The sequence below is a fragment of the Branchiostoma floridae genome, chromosome 4, assembly GCF_000003815.2.
Source record: "Branchiostoma floridae strain S238N-H82 chromosome 4, Bfl_VNyyK, whole genome shotgun sequence".
Classification (NCBI taxonomy): domain Eukaryota; kingdom Metazoa; phylum Chordata; class Leptocardii; order Amphioxiformes; family Branchiostomatidae; genus Branchiostoma; species Branchiostoma floridae.
In genome coordinates, this window is record NC_049982.1 from 11,604,837 (window position 1) to 11,624,840 (window position 20,004).

At 40.1% G+C, this 20,004-nt stretch overlaps 2 protein-coding genes across 14 annotated transcripts in view; one reads left to right on the forward strand and one right to left on the reverse strand.

Annotated features, from left to right (window-relative positions):
* The first annotated feature begins 217 nt into the window (after positions 1-217).
* On the forward strand, positions 218-9,241 carry LOC118414249. Of its 2 annotated transcripts, none has more exons than XM_035818170.1 (11): positions 218-514; positions 3,763-3,894; positions 4,312-4,436; positions 4,879-4,950; positions 5,283-5,355; positions 5,884-6,005; positions 6,504-6,563; positions 6,755-6,801; positions 7,082-7,180; positions 7,492-7,578; positions 7,901-9,241. In XM_035818170.1, exons 1-11 carry the CDS (start codon positions 376-378, stop codon positions 8,061-8,063), a joined length of 1,119 nt encoding a protein of 372 aa, XP_035674063.1. In that variant the 5' UTR covers positions 218-375; the 3' UTR covers positions 8,064-9,241. The 2 variants fall into 2 exon arrangements, with proteins under 2 accessions (XP_035674063.1, XP_035674064.1); XM_035818171.1 differs by having other exon boundaries at positions 219-496.
* A 111-nt stretch (positions 9,242-9,352) lies between these two features.
* The window catches only part of LOC118414247 (transforming acidic coiled-coil-containing protein 1-like), a 41,748-nt gene continuing 31,096 nt past the window's right edge, over positions 9,353-20,004 (reverse strand). For 11 of the 12 annotated variants that reach the window (XM_035818158.1, XM_035818164.1, XM_035818159.1 and 8 more), the window contains 10 exons: positions 15,382-15,492; positions 15,083-15,151; positions 14,752-14,840; positions 14,211-14,254; positions 13,542-13,586; positions 12,623-12,678; positions 12,268-12,360; positions 12,040-12,146; positions 11,510-11,630; positions 9,353-11,018 (listed from right to left, as the gene is read on the reverse strand). In XM_035818158.1, the coding sequence (XP_035674051.1) occupies positions 10,950-11,018; positions 11,510-11,630; positions 12,040-12,146; positions 12,268-12,360; positions 12,623-12,678; positions 13,542-13,586; positions 14,211-14,254; positions 14,752-14,840; positions 15,083-15,151; positions 15,382-15,492 (804 nt within the window). In that variant the 3' untranslated portion in view covers positions 9,353-10,949. The remainder of the gene's footprint in view (positions 11,019-11,509; positions 11,631-12,039; positions 12,147-12,267; positions 12,361-12,622; positions 12,679-13,541; positions 13,587-14,210; positions 14,255-14,751; positions 14,841-15,082; positions 15,152-15,381; positions 15,493-20,004) is intronic. The other variant, XM_035818157.1, reaches the window with a different exon arrangement.

Sequence of the window (20,004 nt, forward strand, 5' to 3'; positions counted from 1 at the left end):
ACATTTGTTAATTTATCTTACTAGTTAAAACTATACATTTGTGCTGCCATGCGTCAAAATACAACACATACTGCAGTTTCGATTTTTTGTCACAAGACTCATGTCGTGGTATCTGTCATAGTGAGTTGCACGTATTAAAATACACCAATTTGAAACACAGCGAACACAACTTCACTATGCTGATGTGCAAATACAGATCAAGTCGCTATGTGGCGCTGCAAGTCTGCGTGATGACGCAGGGGAAAGCGTCACCAGCAGAAGTTTGTTTTGATCAGAGACTTTACCAAAGCACCCTTGATTTTACTAAGTGTTGTTTGAAACTTGCGATCGGTCTAGCCACCATAATGAACTGAAATGTCATAGTACACCGCCAAGATGTTTTCGCCGGACGGAGACTTGGATATTCTGTCCGAGGACGGAGAATTCGCCGCGACTGAGCTGTCCAGGTCCGGCCCCCCTCCCCACGGTTCTGCAGGGCAGGGTACTGATGACCAGGGTCAGTCCGCTAATTCAGGTTAATGTATGGTAAAAGTAATTATAACGTTACCAAAACACGGATTTGTGGTAGGCCTTCATACATAATTCCTCATTTTTGAATTTAGCAAAAGGGAGTATTCGTCACTTGGGCAAACAGAAGCTTGTATATAAATTTGTAATTTGACGTTTTGCAGCTGATAACGTTAGGTCTGAAAAACAACTTCATCATCTCTGAAATTATCTTTTAAGTTTTATCTGCCAGGTTGCACATATGAAATTCGTCACTCTGAGAAACAGTGTGTTTGAGAGGTCTCTAGTAAAGCACCCCCAAGTATGCACACGTTAGATATGTAGGGTTCATAATTTGAGGGACATTGTAGTGTAACGGGGGGGATCCAATGTCCGGTTACTGTTCTAAGTGAATGCGCATGGCTTTTGTCATCGTACATTTGACTGAGAACCCATCAAAAACAAGTCAAGATCTTGTTAACAACCATATAACTGTGATTGAAGCTGTGCAGACATACATTTCATTTAACGGCAGCAACTACCGAACTGTAGTTTGATAGCGCGCGAAACTATTGGCAGGTTTTGACTTGCGTTTCAGTGGAACGTTCTAACACAAAAAGGGGGTCCAAACTCCGATAAGTTAACAACCAAGCCATCTCTGTATATTTTTAAGCGTCCTATGCATGCAAAATAACACTAACCTTCTGCAATACTATTTTTTGTCACAAATATATGCAATATTTTGAATTACGCTGCATATTTAAATACGTTTAGTTACAAGGTTTGCCTCTCACGGCGAAACCAACCTGTCGCCAAAAATGAAAATGGCGGCACATTTGTTTACATCTGCCTGTGATTACACTTTTTCAATTTCGGCTTCTTAATTTCCCGCTTCAACCTCGTTTTTAACAGCAGAAATAGTCGAAGGGCCAAGCATCGAATATTCGGTTCTACTTCCGGGGTTTTACAAAACGGCTCAGATCATATAGAACGCGTTGTTCTCTGAAGACACGGCGCACGTCGGGGCACAGCTTGAGGCCGTTGCATGGATGTAAACAACTGTCTGTGGTGCAACAAAGAGACCTTAGACTTGCATAATGTTTATACTTTTTCATATCTACAGGATTTTTCCAGCACAACTATGTACACATTTTGCGCGTTACAAAATGACATCTGGCACTATGGCTTTTGAAACTTTAGCAATTTTTGTCTAGTCTACTTGTCCTTATCTGTTTTACAATTCACCTAGATCCGATTATCTAATGCCACAGTGTGATAGTCCATTTCATTGCCTTTACAATGATACCAAAGTTTCCTGGTTAATTTCAGGAGCAACGCGTTTACACCAGAAAACCTGCGACAACACGTTGGGCAACCTCGTTCCACGGTAGAACGTACGGGGCGCAGCGTCTTCAACAGAGTGAACATTTTTATATGCCAGTACTATGCTAGTAACCAATAGCGTCGACAATAAATTATACATCAAATGAAAGCTAAGGTTTCCGTGAACCAACACAGAAATTTCAAGAGGGATAGAGAACTCGTCATGACTGTAACGCCGTTACAAAGTTCTACAGCTACACGATGAGATACTACGCTCCGCGGTAGAACGCACGAGGAGCCGCGTACTTTATAACGGAGTGAAAATCTTCTATTTGGGTGCTGCGCTATCAACCAATCAAGTCGACAAAATGCTATACATCAAATGAAAGGAAAGGTTTCTAGAAATCATTACACACATTTTCAAGAATATTCATGAACTCTACGTGCTTACAACACCGTGACAAATTTGACCGTCTAGTTCCGTGATTGTATGCAGAGCGACCGCGTTCCGAGTTAGAACACGCTAGGTGCCGCGTCTGTATAACGAGGTGACAATTTTCAGCGTTGCACCATTGTGCAACAAACCATTTAAAGAGACATATAGATATATATCAAGTGAAAGCTAAGTTTTTGGAGAATCATCATATCAACTTTAAGACGGATGGAGAATTTAAGGAGCTTACGATCCCGTGACAAAGATTAACATAAGTCCCGTGCTTTCTACTTGGCCGACGCGTTCCAATTGTGTTCGGAACGCGCGCGGCGCGGCGTCTTGATTTCAACAGAGTGGCCATTTTCTATTTGGGTGCTGCGCTATCAACCACTCCAGTCGACAATAAGCTATATATCAAATGAAAGGTAATGTCTCTGAAAATCAGCACACCGATTTTCAAGAATTTTCATCAACGTTTCATGCTTGCTAAAAGCCAACAAACTTCCCGTAAAGTGTGCGATGTTCATGGAACGACTTTTCAAAGTGTAACTCAACAAACACCAATGATTTGACCATGATGAGACGCGCTGAATCCGGCCCTTTCAGCATGCCAAATCTCATGGACCTGTAGTCAACCAACTTTATGCTATGAGTACTTAAGTAAAGGCTAGTTTCACGGGAGAGGCGCGTGGCGTCGCTTTCGCTGTTTTGTAAAATAAGCGTGTTCTAGAGCATTGGCCCTTCGACTAAAATGACTACAGGATTTCTTAAGTCGGTAGGGATAGATTTTCTTGAATGATCGGTACTCTACTGACGAGTTGACTAACTCCATCGTGTTGAGCATCGCTCGGCTTCCTTCATAGGTGATTGGCAAAGATGGCGGGGGTGACAGGGCCGTGAACATGCGGCATAATTTAGCTCCGATTATCCAACTATAAAAGCAAAGACACGGCATAGCTGTGCTTCTTTAGGAAGTCTTATAGATATCCTTCTCATCTGTGGTGGTATCTTTTCACATTTCGTATTTGACGATGAATAATTTAAGAGTTTCCCGGGCCATGTTTTCGATAAGTTCGCTCGTCAGCATGCTCGGAAGGCGTCAAACATGTGTACTTTTTTCAATCGTTATCTGTTGGGGATTACCAATTTGGACACACACTCTGACTTTTCAGATATTTACAACAAGGTTTAGTCCATAACAAGTTGTACTTATCATGTGCAGACACTTATGCATATCTCCGCAAAAATGATTTTAAAATCCTACCGGAGTTTGGACCCCTACCGGACTTTGGACCCCTCCCGTTATTGGAAATCTCTGGGGATACCTTGTGGATGAACAATCTATGCAGTTACACAAGACTCACAATCATCGCAAATCTTGTACTTCATCGCTTTTCATGCATTTTTGTCAGGGTGCTCTATATATGTGACATGACCTGGCAGAATTATGTTAGTAGACATTACTTTAATATATAATACATGTAAACAAACACATGACATGACGTCTCTAACCCCTGCAGATGCAGAGTCTCCTCGGAGCTGGAGTTCGGTTTTGTCACCAGCGCGTGTCCGTGTGGGCGTGTCTTCCTGGTTGGAGACCGGTAAGCAGCTGAGTTCCAGGGTCCATGCCTTGGTGAAGGATACTGCTGCAGGTATGTGCACTTAGTCTGGAGTCCAGCCTTGCTCGCTTTAGTCTGCTAACGAAGGTCACGGAGGACAGTTTGTGTCTAGAACACTAGGAGAGGATGGCAGTTCATCTTATCAATTGGAGGAAGATATAAAGATTGTGACCTATGGAATTTCTCAGGGGTGTCAGACAAGACAGACCATTTTCAGTATGGACCAGGGCAAGTTGGACCAACACCTACATCTAGGTGGAGTCCTAACCCTTACCCTTACAATTGTCAATGGTGACTTGGTTTAAGTTGACAATGGTCTGACTTGTTCTGATTCCCTGTCTTGGCTCTCCCCATTGAACAACTGATTGTTTGGTACTGTATCATCTGTATTTGTTTAAATAACCTGCCCTTTGGTATAACATACCAGCTAACTGTATCCTGTCTTCCCAGTTTCCCCTGCCAGTCCAGTGAAGGTGGAGGCTGACGCTCCCCTGACAGCCGAGGACGTCCCCGTGTCACCTCAGCTCATGAAGTCTGTGGCCCTCGCCTTCCGCAGACAGGAGGAGATCAACAAGGTTCAGCTCTTCTCTCTGAGAGCCTCTGTATGATGGCTGGAAATTCATTTTTGGGAATCGCTGGACAGAAAAAAATATAATAAAGTCGTATGCCAGCAAACCCACCCTGCAAGTAGAGCAGGTAGCATCCTCCTGAATTTTTTTATCTATATGCCTCAGGAACACTGTTTCCTATGGGGCAAATTTAATGAAGTAATGCCAATGTTTTAAACAACTTGTTGATAAAGAATGGAAAAGCCTACTTTGCTGGGTGAAACCAAGGACATTTCCTTGCTTAAACGTATGTAGGGGATAAAAATCACAGCATAGGGGTCTATGGTTGACTGAACTGGCAAGAATCCAATTGCTGTTGAATATAAAGCATCTATTGTTCCATCTTAAAGTGTCAGTACTGAGAATAGATTACTGTAGGGCATGTATTAATATTTCTTTGTGTTTGTAGGCAAATGCAAACCTCTGCAGGCTGAACTATGCTGTGAATGTGGCCAACTATGTCAAACACAAACAAGTAGAGGTGAGTTCAGTGTGGGACAAAATTTATTTGAAAGGCTTAGTTTTAAGAGTTTCACTATGTCGTCAAAATGTTGATGTTGAATTTGCCAGGACAGTGACAGGGGTTGTATATTGATAGCTGCATGAATGATTTCAGATTAGTTTGGGATGAGTTTAACAATGCATGCTTTCTATATGGTGTGTGATTATTGGGTGTTTCAATTATTTGCCATGATGAGGACTGCCTACATTGGGAACTACATTGATTGGTGCATCCACTATTTTCCACTGTTAGAATGTACAATCATTAAAGGAAGTACATTGATTGTTTCTGCTTGCTTGTGTTTTTCATAGCAAGCCGTAATACAGGGACAGAAGCAGCTGTGGAAACTCAACAACAGAGTTCATCATCAGACAGAGACTATAGGTAATATGAGACTTTGCAGTATGTAGACAGTCTATATAATATGTAGCTTCAACATAGGCATTTACTCACATACATGTATACCTAGACTTACCTCTTGTGTTTGACACATTAGTAAATCCAGACTGTAAGGTTTGTTCCACTCAGACTGAATGAGACCCCTAGTAGGTTACTGCTTTAATAAGTGTGGTGAGTTCTTTTAAGTGCTCAAGGTGTGACTGTGACCTCTGGCTTTATATCCCATCCAAGAGAACATACCTAGCTGGAGCCACATGTGTAGATACTCATTGTCACCGGAGTTTGAAAATAGGTGTTGAGGAGGTTGGGTCTCATATTTATACCATATATTTACTACCAAAGTTGCATTGAAATGAGTATGACTTACTAAAGATATAGGTGGATTTTTTCTATCAAAATATTCAAATATCTATGTGAAATTAAGCTGTCTTGCAGGAGGCTAGCCTTACAAGAGGGGTTGACTAACTAAGATGATGATGTAACAAGCTGTGAACTGGTTCTACCATGCTGCAGGTCACCTCCAGGACGGAGTGCGTAACCTGTCCACACAGGTCCAGCTGCAGAAGGAGACAGCACAGAGGATGAAGAACAGCATCGATGCACAGCAGCAGCTGTTCAGCTCCACTATACTGGAGGTCAGTCACATTTTTTGTGTGCAAAACCTATAAATTACTTTAAAGCCATAATAATAATACATGTACTGTACTAGCTTTGTATAGTTGATACAAGCTGTGTAGGACTAGCCTGCAAGGTTTGATCCACTGTAGTGGAACCTTTAACTTGCTGGGGGGTGTTGCTGTTCTTAAACTTCAGTTTTATGTACCATCCAAGAGGATGTCCCTATTTGGAAGCACTCATTTTCTTTTGAGTCAAGTGAGAAAGTAGATGCTAAGTACCCCAAGAGCACAACATAGGTGCCTGCTAGGGATTAGGACCCAGAACTTTAAGATTCTAGGTCAAAAACCTTAGCCACATGACCATGTTGTCACTTTGTGTGTACAGAACAGGTGCTCTGAATCCCCAAAGTTTGGACAGTAGAAAGTTGCAGAATTGAGTCTTGAGAATTGTTATTTTTTTGTAAGTTAAATCCACTTGAATGATGTTTTGACCACTATTGTTGTTTGTTTTTACAGAACCGAATGGAGCTGGAACGACAGCAGAGTCTTTTGACCAAGCAGCAGGCTGCTATGGATGTGAGTTCTGGGCACTTAGTAATTTGTTTATCATTCATGTTGCTTGTACAAATGTAAATACATTGTACTGAAAGACAGAACTTTGGATAAATGAGAGTCCAGACGTCCTTTTGAAAAGTGATGTGTATGAATCCATGTATGAAGTGTTGCATCCTAGCCTGAATTGGTACCATATTTTCTGTGTGTTTCAGCACTTGATCAGACAGAAACTCAAGCATGACTTCCTGGTAGATAGCGGGTAAGTTGAAATTACAGTAGACTTACAGTAGTTTTAGCCTGTAATTTTGTCTTTCTGAATTTTGACCAGAATTGCTTAGAGCAATTTTGTGGTTTACTAGGACTTTGTTTGCTGTCTTCCTAAATATTACAAAATGTCATACTGTTTTTTCTCTCACCAGCAAGCTTGTTAATTTCAGATTGCATACGATAGATGATCCTGTTTTTTCCTTTCCAGACTCCTATACTTTATGGACTTTGCATTTGACAGTGTATGTAACATGTGCCATTCTGTGTTGTAGACTTCTCGTAGGGACAATGTGGTTTGTGAACAGCTTGCTGGTTGACTACCCACTGAAGACAGTCTTGGTGGTGGTGCCCAGAACCAAGCTCAGAAACTGGTGAGTTTAGGAATGGACTAAGAACAATGATGTATGTGTGTAAGTGTATACGTAAGCATGTGTATAAGAGTCTGTATAAGCTTGTGGGAGAGTTACTGCAGGCTGACACCAGAAAAAATAACCACACACTGCTGACATAAAAAAATGTAATCTTTATCCTTCCTTCATGGTCTGTGTCAAGTGACATTCTTTTTTTGTTTCTGTATTGTGGCCCAGTTTGAAATTTTGCTAATGTTGGTTTCCTACATACCCATGACTGATGAATATTGGCATTATGGAAATAAAAGTGTCATCTCTTGTATTGGTTTCAGGCTCAGACAGGCCACAAAGGCACTGCTTGTCCTTCAGATGATGGGTCTGCTGAAGTCCTGGTCTGTAAAATGTGGCCTACATAACAGGTAATACTAGTACCACAAGGGTACTGGTTTTGTTTTGTATTTTTTCATAATGACCTCTCCACCATGAATATTATGACACCTCACCTATGCATCTCTGATGTATTACTCCTGAATTCTATCAACTGCGGACCAAAAAACACAGCAAAAAACCTCCTTTCATATTTTGTAGCAAAATTATATCTCTGTATTTACAATATCCAGAAGCTTGTACTTTATATTTGGCAATGTAACCACCTGTCTTTATCAGTATGTTACTGCTTTTTTCTGGACTATCAGGTCTGTCCCAGTGTAATGAGTACATTGTCCTGCTGTTGTTTTCCAGTGTTGGATCCCTGCTTCCCTATATACAACATGCCAGCACACTTGCAATGGGCAAACTGCAGGAACTGAGAGCTGTGAGAGTGTGGAGAAGAAGACCTGCCCTCCCACCAGACCAGGAGGATAGTGAAGACAGGCCACCTCAAACTGCCCTGAACCTCTGCTGATCAGAACATTGTACACTTTGTAAAAATGGATAGGTCTATTTTCTTAAATGCGAAGGTTTGGGAGGAAAAAAAATCATGTACTAAGTATTTTAGTTAACAAGTTCAAGAATTGGATTGGAATCAGTGGAGGAATGTCTGTTATTTACCATGTGGAAAAAAATTGTAGAAAATGTTGATATTTTGCATCAGCATATTGTCTTCTTTGACCCTCTATAAAGTGCTTATAGCAGAGATGATATTTAGGTCAAAAGTTGTCGATGGTTTTAGGAGGTTTTAAGAAGAAGAAGTGATACTTGAGGTATTGGAAAGTTGAAAATGTGTGGGAGAATAGAAGGGAATCGAATCAGTTTGCCTAAGTATAGAATGTGATCACAATATTGTACAGCATGCAATATGGTTACCAGACATGGCTTGACAGACATAGAGCTCTAAGAGTTTGAGCAGAAAACTACATGCAATAGAAGATTGATGGGCACAGTGGGAAAATTCACACAAGATGGCCTCATTAAGAATATTGTGGGTGCTGCATAAACAGTTGTCTCTGGAATTGTCAAAAAGCTTTGGAATGTTTGCGGGACATGGCTATCCTTTACATGACACTCGTGTATATGCATGTATATACCTGGGATTGTTTTACCATGCGTGACATTGATATGTAATGTATACCTTTGTTTTACTTATAATCTGCCATTTATCAAGCTATTATTATTAAAAAGAATCACTTCAAATACCATGTGAAAAGTTAATAAATATAACTTAATGATGGGGAGAATTTCCCTACTGTACAATTGTAATTATGCAGGATACCTTAATTAATTCTTTACAAACATCTGTGATTGTTATGAACGGTCCTGAGTGGTCACAAAAAAAACACTTTATATTTTTCTGCAACAGAAAATATTTTTAATCATATTTGCTGTAATGCAACAGCTATGTTTGCTGTAACAGCTACTGTTTTGGTCATATTTACATATACAATCCAGGATGCAATGAAACACCTGTTAATGAGGACATCTAGTGACCTTGTGTTAGTTTTGCAACAACAAAATAATTTCACCTCCAATGGTTTGCAAATTGCTAGATATCACTTTATATAGCTGACACTGTCAGATGTTGAGGTCGTTGATGCTAGCTGTACTTATTACATGGACCAATAAAGGTACTTGGACAGTTTTAAACAAACTGTTTTTGCTTACTCATCATCTCTACTGGAGATGCTATCACATCACTGATACTGTGATAGTACTTAGCAGCCTAACATATACAAAAAAATAGGCACACATCACTAGTAAAATTTTCAAACTTTATTAAGAAAACCAAATCATCATCTTATGTACAAAACCTAACTCACACATACATTGTAGTTCACTGGTCATTGCTAGAGACATACACACACTACAAGCATCAGCTGGTTGACAATGTTGCTCTGCATTTCACAACACTCAACTGTTATTGGCATCCACTGGTCAGTACAGGGATTTATTTACACATTTGTGCAAAAATAGTGGTGGCTATGACAGGCTGAAGGGATGTCACGAAGGGTTACAGTTGGGACAGTCAGACAGGGATGTGGGATTTTCAGTGAGAGCTTTGCTATTTGTTTATCACATGTATGTAGTCCTGAGAAAAATGAAGAGTAACATAGACAATAGCATTGTACATTTAAAGACGTTCTGGGCACTAAATAGCTTGCTTGTTAATGGCTAAGAGTTACAATGTCTTTCTATAATTAAGCAGATAAAAAGTAACTTTCTAACGAAATAGCCATCAATACAGGGGTTAGCAAAAGGTAAGGGTTGGGATATTTCAGGAGATGGGGAAAGCTTCTATGGTACAGTGCACTGCAAAAGAACATGGAAGGCAGAATATCATATCTCAACATGGGAAGACTATCCTTGATCAAACAGTAACTATACATTGTTTCATACTTCTAAACTTTATCAATGATCATAATTCAAGGGTACCACATCATATCTGTTGCAATCACGTCTTCTATCGTAATTCATTTTTGTAACTTTCTAATATACAGTGTCTCTTTCCTAACCAGTAGTGCGTGTGCATAGTCGGACCCTGACCTTGGCACTTCAACTCTGAATACCGACCTTCGTCTCACAGTTACATTTATCACATAGCAATGTCCTTTGTCTCTAGCAACCAAATCTGTATAGCTCTGAATGTTCCCACAGAAGATCTCCTGGATCATCTTAGTTTGCAGACGGGAACAAAAGGTAGCTTTGCGTTTCTCACTCTTAGACTTATAGTTGTCCCCCATACCCCTCACTCCCCATGCAAACGTTACATATTAGTGCAATCATTACAAAGGTCATCTGTCTTTCATATTCCTCTCGGCTACACTACTTTTTCCCATCCCAAATTACAAACTCACTGATTCAACATCATATAACCTATATCAATAAGATTCAACACTTGAGCTCCATACATAAGCTAATTTGACAGTCTCACTGTACAGTAGAAATTGTTACAGCTACAGTGTTTATTGCATGGGAAGCAAGCTCCCTGAAATGCACAGCTTGGTACAGCTGTCCATTTGTTCAACAGTTGCTTCTCTTCCTAACATTTGCAATAAATACCAAAACAGGAGTGATGGAAGGATCTGGAAAACAGAAAGCTGTACAAAAGATGTCAGAACATGTGCATCAAGCACCTTGGATACTTTGATACCTTTTACAAAAGTATGCCAATCAACTAAGGCGTGGCTTGTCAATCATAAATAATATTCAATAACGTCTTTTATTGGGAACATGTCTAACCAACAAAATTTAACTTAGTAAGCACACTTTATTTGATAAATGGGTTCTGTTTTATTGAAAACAATGACCAGTTGAAATCAGACAAGTTGTACTGTATGGTTTACAGGATGGTGTTTCAGGATTTCCCTCCTATCTTGGCTATCAGGTCGTCACAGATGGCAGTCAGCTCTTTGTTTTCTTGAGCCTGCAAAGGAAAATGAAGTTTACTTGCATGTCTGTAACAACACCTGCAATGGTGGCCATCTTTAATGGACTGTTCCCATTGAGCGCCCTATCAAACAAATAGAACCCCCTGTTCAATTTCGAACATCCCGGTCAACAACAGCCCCAGAGAGACAGAAATAGCCAAAGCTCTGTCCTACTTCCACTGTTTCTGACCGAGATGTTCGGCTGCGTTTGCCTTGCGTTCGGCTAGAACAGTCCATTGAACATATTCTAGGGAAATTCAGTTAACACTACTCAGTAAACACCACCAACGGTACAAGTGGACAGATCAAGTAAGTAGTAAAGTAAGTAAGTAGTAGTGTACTCAGTAAACTGTAATCAGGTGCCATGGATCCATTTACCACATTTGCTCAACAGTAACCATACATGTACTGCACAGCCAATAGACACATTGTAATGCAGCTACAAAGGAATAAGACCCATTCTTTAGAAACACTACAGAAGCCGTACCTGCTGCTCCACTGTTCTCTCCAGACTGGCTGCCTTGGTCTCCGCTCTCTTCAGCTGAGCCTGCAGAGCCATGACCTCCGTCTGGTTCGACTTCCTCACCCTGTCAATCTCCTGGTTGGCACTGTGGCAAACAATTGCTTATCATCAGATCACAGCACAAACATATTAAATAAAAGGATACATGTAACAACAACAATTATCTGAGACGGATCGAGCAACAAGACTGGGAGTATGGTTTAGCTGTTGTGTAGGGGAAGAACCATTCTACTGTAGGAAGTTGTCCTGTGAAGGAAATTTGGTTGTTGGAATGGAAAAAATTTCACAGTACTGCAATTTCTGAAAACTTACTTTGGAATCTCTAAATGAAACATTAAACACAAAGGAAAATCAACAAAATGGGCAACAAAAAATGAGTGGAACAGAAGAAAGTTTAAAGTAGTAGACAGCCCTGGTAAAGACTGATGTCTTTTTTCAAGATCTGGGGTAACCCTTGCTCAGCATTAGGCATGTAAAACAAGACAAGACCTTACCTCTCAATTTTTTCCTCAGCATGTGACTTGAGGGACTGATATCTCTGCTCCTGTTTCTTCAGTTTTGTCTGGTACTCCTGAATGCACTTCTTCATAGTTTCTTCATTCTAATGTAGGATAAGAGAAATAACACGTCCGTTAGTTTGAAATAACTAACAAACAAAAGTCAACAAGTCAAATGTTATAAGTGAGTACCATTGCTGTATTGTCATTTATTAAGTTTCTCACCTTCTTAAGCCCCTCTACAACCCCCTTCAGCTTGTCATATCTCTTGTGTAGGTCACTGAAAGATTTCTCTACGCTGGCTAGATCCTCCAGAGCCTGTGGTGGGCAAAGACAAAGCTTGTGTTAGCAGGTCACAACCCTTAACCATTAGCATTGGAACTAATGCACATGTTTCAGCATGCCAAAGGTCAAGTTAAGAACTAGCTAAAATGTACAACACACATAGGTTGAGTTAGCCCTATCAGTCTTGTAAAAAAAAAACTACCACCGCAGAAACTTTTAAGGACTTAAAATGAGAAATCAGTCTTTAGGCAGTTTATATATACTTTTACCAACAACAGACTGAAAAATGACTTACCTGTTCTTTTTCTCTGATGAGCTGCATTTTGTTTTCTTTTGTTAAACTTTTATCCTCTGTAGAAAAGAAAACAACATGAGGGAAACATGATGGGATGTTAACACATGTAGCAACATGTGCCTCCGCTACAGCAGCCCATGCAGCATGGCATGACTTACATGCAGAAACAAAAGCATTCAATATTGTGTCAGCTTGCACATGCTTTTCAACTATCACAGGCAGTGGAAAAAAGGAAGGTAAAGCAAGAAAAAAGCCACAAGACATCAAATAAAATTCAACCAAAATTAAGTGAAGACAAAAAGAGAGCTTATAGAAACAAATGCAAGCATGCATTCTGGGGTGCAGGAATTAGAAGAATGTCAGAATTTTGAACAGCAGTTGCAGCAGCAGTAGCTTTGACCTGTCAATACAAGCACAAGCACATCTGACAGCAGAGAATAATATATGGTCATCTCTGTGAACAGTTCTTCAATGCCAGATATTTTTGAGCCACCTGATGTAAAAGTGTGATGGCCACCAGCTTCTTTCGAGTATCATCTCTTGAACAGGTAAGATCATCCAAGGCCAAAAAAAATCTTTTGCACCTTTAGGTAGGTCACAGACATTACGAAAGACTATTCAGCCTGGTAAACACAACTGTACACACTGTATCAAGACACAGCTTAATTCTAACACACTGACACTTGCAGACACTGCTACCGCTGACGTCAGCAAAGATACTTGAACGAGCTATTCCAAGCATCACAAAGCAAATATGCACACCTGTGTACCAATGTCAGCATGCACAGGCAAGAGCAACTTATGTTAGAGCTGTGTAAACCAGGCTACTGATGCAAATTTCCTGATTTTTGGATCATCCAGTTACCAGCTGTGCTATTGACAGATCAACAGCACATGTAAAGATGTGTACAATACTTACCAAATTCAAATTTTAACCTGTCCGCCTCAAGGTGGTCAAGTTTGTCTGAGATGTCACAAATGGAAGGAAGGAGAGAGCCAGGGACAGGAGGACAGAAGACATGAGTGGGACATCAAGGACACACCACGTGGTGCAGTGACACAAGAGGAAAAGAGAAGTCAGTAGTCTGGCAATTGCATAAGCAAGTAGTGCCTAACAGTGTAATAAGCACCTTAACTACAACAGTTTCACTTCAATGAACAACATCACTAGATGGTTCATTGAAATGAACTATGAACTTACTAATCTATGGCCACACTTTCGTATGCTATCACCCTGACTTTACTCCAAATAGACTTCGATCCAGCTTAGTCAAACATTATGCTGTATTTCTCCCGTATTGACCTTTCTCAATCTCCAACATCTCCCTAATTATAGAATCATTCCATATTCAATGTAGTAGTATGATAGACAGTTGTAAATCATTATCTGTAAAAAAATTGTGTCATCTACAACTCAAACTGATGTCAAAGCTTATCATTATTTGGTAAGACATTGCAGAATACAGTGCCTACAACAATCTTGTACCACTATTACCAGCATATTTGTAATGAATCTATTGATGAATCTATTGATAGTAAATCAGTTTTACTTATAAGTCATTGACCTTAACAGGCTAGTGGAACTTACCGATCATCTGCTGTATGGTTCTTTCAAAGCCTTCCACCACTTTCCTAAGAGACAAAAGCAAAACAGTTAATTGCCATTGTTTTTGCATGCACAAACATGGAAGGTCACATCTATAGCAGATATCTATTGGCAGGACAATGCAGTTCCAAATGATATGAAAATATATGCTTCATAGTGGCTTATCTCTTTCACAGCTGAAACTACTTTATCTTATCAAAAAACTAATGTTAGAAAATGGCCACACATTTTTACTGGGCAGGACCACCCTGTGAGCACACAATCACTGTCCAACCTCATGTTCAGAAAAATTCTCCACCTTCTCCTAGATATAACCTTCTCCCTGATTCTATGTAACCTACTGACTTTACACATAAATAGTATGTATGAGTCCAGAAAACAAAGTAAATAAATCACGATAACTCCAATATGGTTGACTAATACTTCTTCACAGACTTATAAAGAGTGCACATTTCCATTCTTTGATTACTATGATCATAAGATCGAGCACAAAGAACAAGCGTAAAAAGAAGAGGATGATTACTTCATCTCCTGGTTGTCTCTCAGGGCCTCCTCCTTCTGTCTGCAGACCTCCTGAAACTCCAGGTCTCGTACAGACATCTTGATTGCCCACTGTTTCACACAGGAATACAGTTAGATACCAGATTCACCCTAATCTACAACTGGAATTATCACAAATCCCGCTATCTGGTCTTGATATGACCAGCTTAGACAAACAACTGTTCATCTTCAGTTCCACCACCATACTGGCACTTAATCTTTACCAGTAAACATTTATATAGCCCACATCATAAAAACTCTGTACAATAAACACTAAAAAACATAAAATCAATTCAGTCACAATTAACACCAACCTCTTTTTCCACCTCTTCCTTAGCCTGTTTGATAGCAGCATCCTGATCAGCTTGGGAGTACCGTAACAACTGTGAGGGGAGAGATGTTTCTTGTCATACATGTTTTCTCTGTACATACAAACTAACAAACAAATTCCGTACTCGTGTTCAAAGTCATTATCATGATAACTGTATCCTCTGTATTTTGGGTTGTCCTAGCTAGATGTTCATGCTTATCAATCATTGAATGCATGGCACTAGATACAGCATCATGTCCACCCAAAATCTCATCCTAACATAGTTTTCCAGAAGAAACTTACCTGTACAATGCCCTCATCTTGTTTGGATGCCTTGGGAGCGAAAGACTCGGTGGTTCGTGGTGGGGATGGTCTCGGGGACGGCTTGTCTTTGCTAGTTTCTGTATCAGGAGTCTGAAAGGGGTAAGTGTTCAAAAGTTAGACTCACACACATCAGGCGACACAGTGGATGGTGGAGATGCCTGGGATGGAATGAGAAGTGGAGACAGGGAACACTTGGACAGAAAGAGCATGCTTGTACAGCTACATGCTGTTGTGTTGTATCACATGTAAATGTGTCACCATAGAAAAACTGTCAAGCATGCTTCCATTAAAACACAGGACAATTATTAAACATATAACACAGTTCCTCTCTGCAATGTACTTATGTACATTAGGCATTTTAGACATAGATCCAATATGCCCAATATGTGATCTTCTCTGTCATACATCATACATACACGGAAGAACATATAATTCAACAGCATGAGTAACCACAAGTTAATGAATAACATGTAGCCACCATGTTTAAAAAACAATGCAATACATTGCCACAATAAACCTTTGTTCATACAGTACTGGAAGTATGTTTATCACCAAGTGTTGTGTTTCAGGTCTACAAACCTGTTGATATACCACAGAACACAAAACAAAACAACACTGTACAATTCTGGGTTAGTACAAGGTTGTGCCTTTCAGGCAGTGAGAAAACTGTTAGTAAGGTTGGTGCAATTAATGTGCATATTTTCTTTTATATAAATGTCACATGCCTTGTCCACCAGTAATAAAGCTGTATCTGAATCTGATGTGTTACTCTGTGCATCACAACTGACTTTACCACATGTATTGTGGACCGTTGGGTACTTATCACAAATATCATAATGCATTAGGACATGTAACAAGGAACAGCAGGATGTACAATATCTGTGCAACTGCAAGTACTTATTTCTACAGTTGGCACCATTGGATACCCGTGCTCATAAAGCTTCATGCTGGTTATGACATCAGCACTCAAGACACACACCTCTACTAGTGAAACATATAACACCAGGCAGGCTTATTTACTGTGTATCACCTTGGTTGGTGGACATGGCTGGGGTGTTTCGACTGGTTTGTTTTCCACTATAGTGGATTTTTGAGGCACTGTGGCTTTGGCTGGACCATTGGTTTCCGCAGGTATAGGTGACTATTTGAACAGGCAGATCAGACAGAAGATACAAATCCTTCAGTACAGTGGTGACTGGATAGACCTCATTAATGGACAATACAGCAAAGGAAGAGAGAAGTCATCTATCACCACATAGCATAACTGTGTGGATACAAGAGAACAAGGCCAAGGCCACAAGACAGTTTAAGAAGCTACATGTATACCTTTGCCTCAGGCACAGCCTGCACCTCTTCCACCTCTACCTTACAGGTCTCCACAGTACCCTCATCTATGGAAGCTTCCCGAGATAGCTTTGATTTCTGCTGTGTCGGCGGACGAGGAAATGCAAGAATGAGGTGGGAAATGTAGGAGGAAAACAACACAATGGCATGGGAATAACAGAGAAAACAGGAAAAAAGGGAAACTTAGTGTCTCAACAGTTAATGTTAAGAATGAATTTTATTGAAGCAAGCAACAATCTTAGCAAAACAAACAGAAGAGTGCAAAGCGAAAACCTTGAAAGTGGAGAACTTAGTGGGCAGCTGTTCCCACTGGGTTGCTAGGGTCATTATATCATTGGTTTGCTTCTTGCTTTTTGTCTAGAATCACAGACAGGGGAAGAGGGAAAGAATGCGTTGAGTCAAAGCATACTGTTATTAAACAAGACTGAAGAGTAAATGCTGGAATATTACAGCAATCATTTAACATTTCAGACTGTAGCAGCTTCATTATGATAACCATACAAAGCCCACACACATTCCATAAGGGATGTACATGTATCACCTCAGCTAGGTTGCACTGGGACCGGGGTCTGGACTTTGGGGTGGGGGGTTCACTGGAACACTTTTTGTCTCGCTACAGAAAACCGTGGGTGAGACGTGTCAGAAAAAAACATAAGAAGGAAAGGTACAAAGAGGAAAGGAAAAGAATAAAAGTATGATTAGTCATAAAATGGTTTTGTACTATCAAGTGTTACAAGGAATTCTATCACCTCTGCTCTAGGCCTTGACTTTGGGGTTGTTGGTTCAGGTTTGTTTCTCCTGTCCCTCTGTGATAGGAAAGAAGTATTATGCCTTTGACTTTGAACTCTCATCATACAGAAAATATTGCTGAAGATGTTAGTAGGGTTGGAAGGGTTACAATCTACTGAGCAGAGGAGAATTAGTACCTCAGCATTGGAGAGGGAGCGGGGCCTTGGTTTCAATGCCGCTGAAGTGTTTTCAGCTTTTTTCTTGTGCTGATGGTTACAGAAATTGTACATGTAGTCAGTTACATCTACTGTTAACAGCTAGGCAATACAAAGGGATGGGGAATCAAAACCAACTAAAAGGGAAAAAAGTACTAGACAATTTGAATGATCAATATGTCTATGATTGTGCCTGCACCCTGACATATCATAGAGTAAAGATTGAAACTAAATGAAGTAAAGTTAAGTAGATGATTTAATGATGAGAAGGGTGGGAATAAGGGTTAGGATACCTCAGTAGTAGAGGCGGACCGGGGTCGAGTGCTGGGCGCTGGAGAAGCAGAAGTGGTCCTCTTCTTTAGAAGGGAAAAGGTAGGATAGGTTTTGAGTTGTCAAGGATGGGGAAAAAGCAAGTTAGAGAACTAAAAAAAAACAAAAACAAAATAAGAGTTAATTACAAAATAATATCTTGAGATAGTAGTCACCTCAGTAGTAGAAAGAGACCTGGGTCTGGTCTTTGGGGTAAGAGGAGCTTTGACGTCTTTTTTCTTGAAGTTATGTAAAAAGTAAGGAAGTGGTTAGAGGACCATGGTCAAGGTGTTATGCAGTTCAACAAGACAGGGAAAGGCAGGAATCTGACAACTCTGAGTGAGAGGGAAAGTGATATTAATACCTCCATAGTAGAGAGGGATCTGGGTCTGGTCTTTGGTGTTGTTGGAGCAGACGTGCCCTTTTTCTTTTTAAGTCACAATACAGCAAAGAACACAGTTAAAAGTGAATATTTGACAGGCAAGTTGCCTAATCTATTAATAATTTGCGGGAATAAGCATAAATAAAAGGAAATGCAAGAATAAAGTAAGAGATTAGAAAAAAAGAAAAGCTGGATAAAAGAAAACCAAGGAGGTTACCTCTGTGGTGGAAAACGAGCGAGGTCTTGCCTTTGGGGTGGGGGGTGCACTTGTTTCTTTTCGCTTTAGATTAAAGTGAGTCGGGCAATATACAGGTAAGACAGGGAAAGTAATACAGTTAATACTAATAATAGGTTAATAGGAACTTAGAATTTGAAGAGGACAGAAATGGGGGATATACCTCAGTTGTGGATAGAGAGCGTGGCCTAGTCAGAGGGGTGGTGGGGGCACTCTTACTCGGGTCTTTCCGCTTGAAAAGGGCAGATTAGACTGAGATGTTAGCCAGACTGGGAGGAAACTTATCATCAAGGCCATGACTATCAGGTACTAGTATAGTTAGACTATCAAATGATCTTTAGCGCTCTAAAGGTAGAACAATGTACCAAAGTCCTGGTACACTGGTCACCTGGAGTCGTAAAGATCAATCAACAGTCAGCAAGTCTAGAGCAAAGCTACATCATATGTATGTTTCACACTACTTTCATTCATACATCTACATTGACCTATGTAAGCACAAGGTAATATCACTATTACTGTCTGGACTGTATGGTACATCAAATCTGCATAGACACACTAGAGACCTTGCATGTCAAACGTCCTTCAAACTCAAGTTGCACACCATAAGACCTGATAATTGTCTTTACTAAGTGCTCATGTTCTTGCATGATAAAAAGAGCAATCCAGGATTGATAGTCACCTCTGACAAAGCGCGAGGTCTTGTTTTAGGCGTTCCTGGCTTTGCCCTAGAAGTATCCTTAAGGTGCAAACATAACTACATATATCAGGATCAACACAATGTACTGTTCCTGTTACAGCAAATAAAATAAAATCATGCACACAGCATGCCCTCTCAATGCAACCAACACCAACTGGATCAAACAAAAGTTGGTATCTTCCCATGACTTCCAAAATCTGTTCACATCTTCAGCAGATGGTTCATTTTGAACATACGTGCATTGCACGGAAACAATATACTAGATAATTCTGTCACGAGTACAAAACCCATGCTTATTGATCAATATAATGCATCATAAACAGCACCACATGGGCAACATGACCTTCAAACAACAAGTCAATGCCACTCAACATGATCTATCTAATGAACCCTTTAAAGCAAAAGAAATAAGAACCTCTCCACTGCCTTGTTTCTTATTTTGTAACTTGGGAGTTGTTTTGGGTGTCGCAATCTTCTTTTCCTTGTTATCCTATATGAGTAGAAGTTCACATTGAAAGAAAAATTCTTTATTTGAAAAGAATACAAAATGGTAAATAATATGACATTGGGAAGACATAAAGTAAGAAAAGATCAAAAGGGAAACATGTAGGGAACAAACATAAAAGCACCTCAGTGTTCGATGCTGACATGGATCGCTGAAGAACTTTCTTGTTCTCTTTTTGTTTGCCAA